General features: G+C 37.8%; 1 protein-coding gene across 1 annotated transcript in view; it reads left to right on the top strand.

Annotated features, from left to right (window-relative positions):
• The window catches only part of LOC119594514 (alcohol dehydrogenase class-3-like), an 11,972-nt gene that overhangs the window by 1,304 nt on the left and 9,775 nt on the right, over positions 1-893 (top strand). Inside the window, exon 2 of the mRNA XM_037943544.1 lies at positions 193-294. Within this exon, the coding sequence (XP_037799472.1) occupies positions 193-294 (102 nt within the window). The remainder of the gene's footprint in view (positions 1-192; positions 295-893) is intronic.

Raw genomic sequence — 893 nt, 5'->3', positions numbered from 1 at the left:
CACGCGTGTGCATTTATGTAGGTTGTGACAATTATTTAACATTTTACCGCTGTTGTGCTGGACTTGTGTCAGTGGATAAGACAAAGCTAATATGATTTGAGAAATACACATAATTTTGTGAGACCCTTTTCATGCCTTCTAAATGCTTACCATAATTTTTGGCAGTTGACTTAGATTTTCCCTTTTGTGCAGGTGATCAAGTGCAAGGCTGCAATTGCATGGGAGAAGCAGAAGCCGCTGAGCATTGAGGAGGTCGAGGTCGCTCCTCCACAAAAGGGAGAAGTCAGGATTAAGGTAAGAGTTTTGATAATTTTGTCTAAAGTATATTCTCTTCAAACTGGAATTTCAATGCATTTTACACAAAGTCCTTGGGATGTGGGGTCTAATTCTTGGGTCTTTTGTGGAAGTGAGTAAGAGTGTGCATAATATAGATAATAAGAGATGGCATGTAGGGAAGTAAAGTCACAATTTTAGTTTATTTTCTCGATTAAGCAGAGGACAGCCATCAGGAAAACTAATCTAATGTTGAGAAATGGATAGAATTAGTTAGTTTAAATGATCTCGGCAATCTCTTACCAAAATGTAGATTTAAACATTAATCAGTTTTGTTGACTCTGCTTCATAGCCTGGCAGTAGACAACAGATTTTCCCCCACATTCACTCAGGCTAGATAGCCTCTAGACCTTGGGTGTTTATCATGTAATCAAGAACAAGTTTATGCTTTGCTGTTATGCTTCTGATGGAGATTCATTGGCCTTTGACATAGTGCAGAATACAAAGGCCATGGCAATTCGTAATCTTGTTCTGTTTCAGATAATAATCCACATTTTTCATTGGTTAATTATTGAGGCCATTGAAAAGTAACTTTTGTTCCACCTTGCACAGTTGAACCT

Source organism: Penaeus monodon, chromosome 34, assembly GCF_015228065.2.
Source record: "Penaeus monodon isolate SGIC_2016 chromosome 34, NSTDA_Pmon_1, whole genome shotgun sequence".
In the NCBI taxonomy this organism is placed as follows: domain Eukaryota; kingdom Metazoa; phylum Arthropoda; class Malacostraca; order Decapoda; family Penaeidae; genus Penaeus; species Penaeus monodon.
Note: the sequence above shows the minus strand (reverse complement) of the source record. Positions and strands in the feature narration are given on the sequence as shown.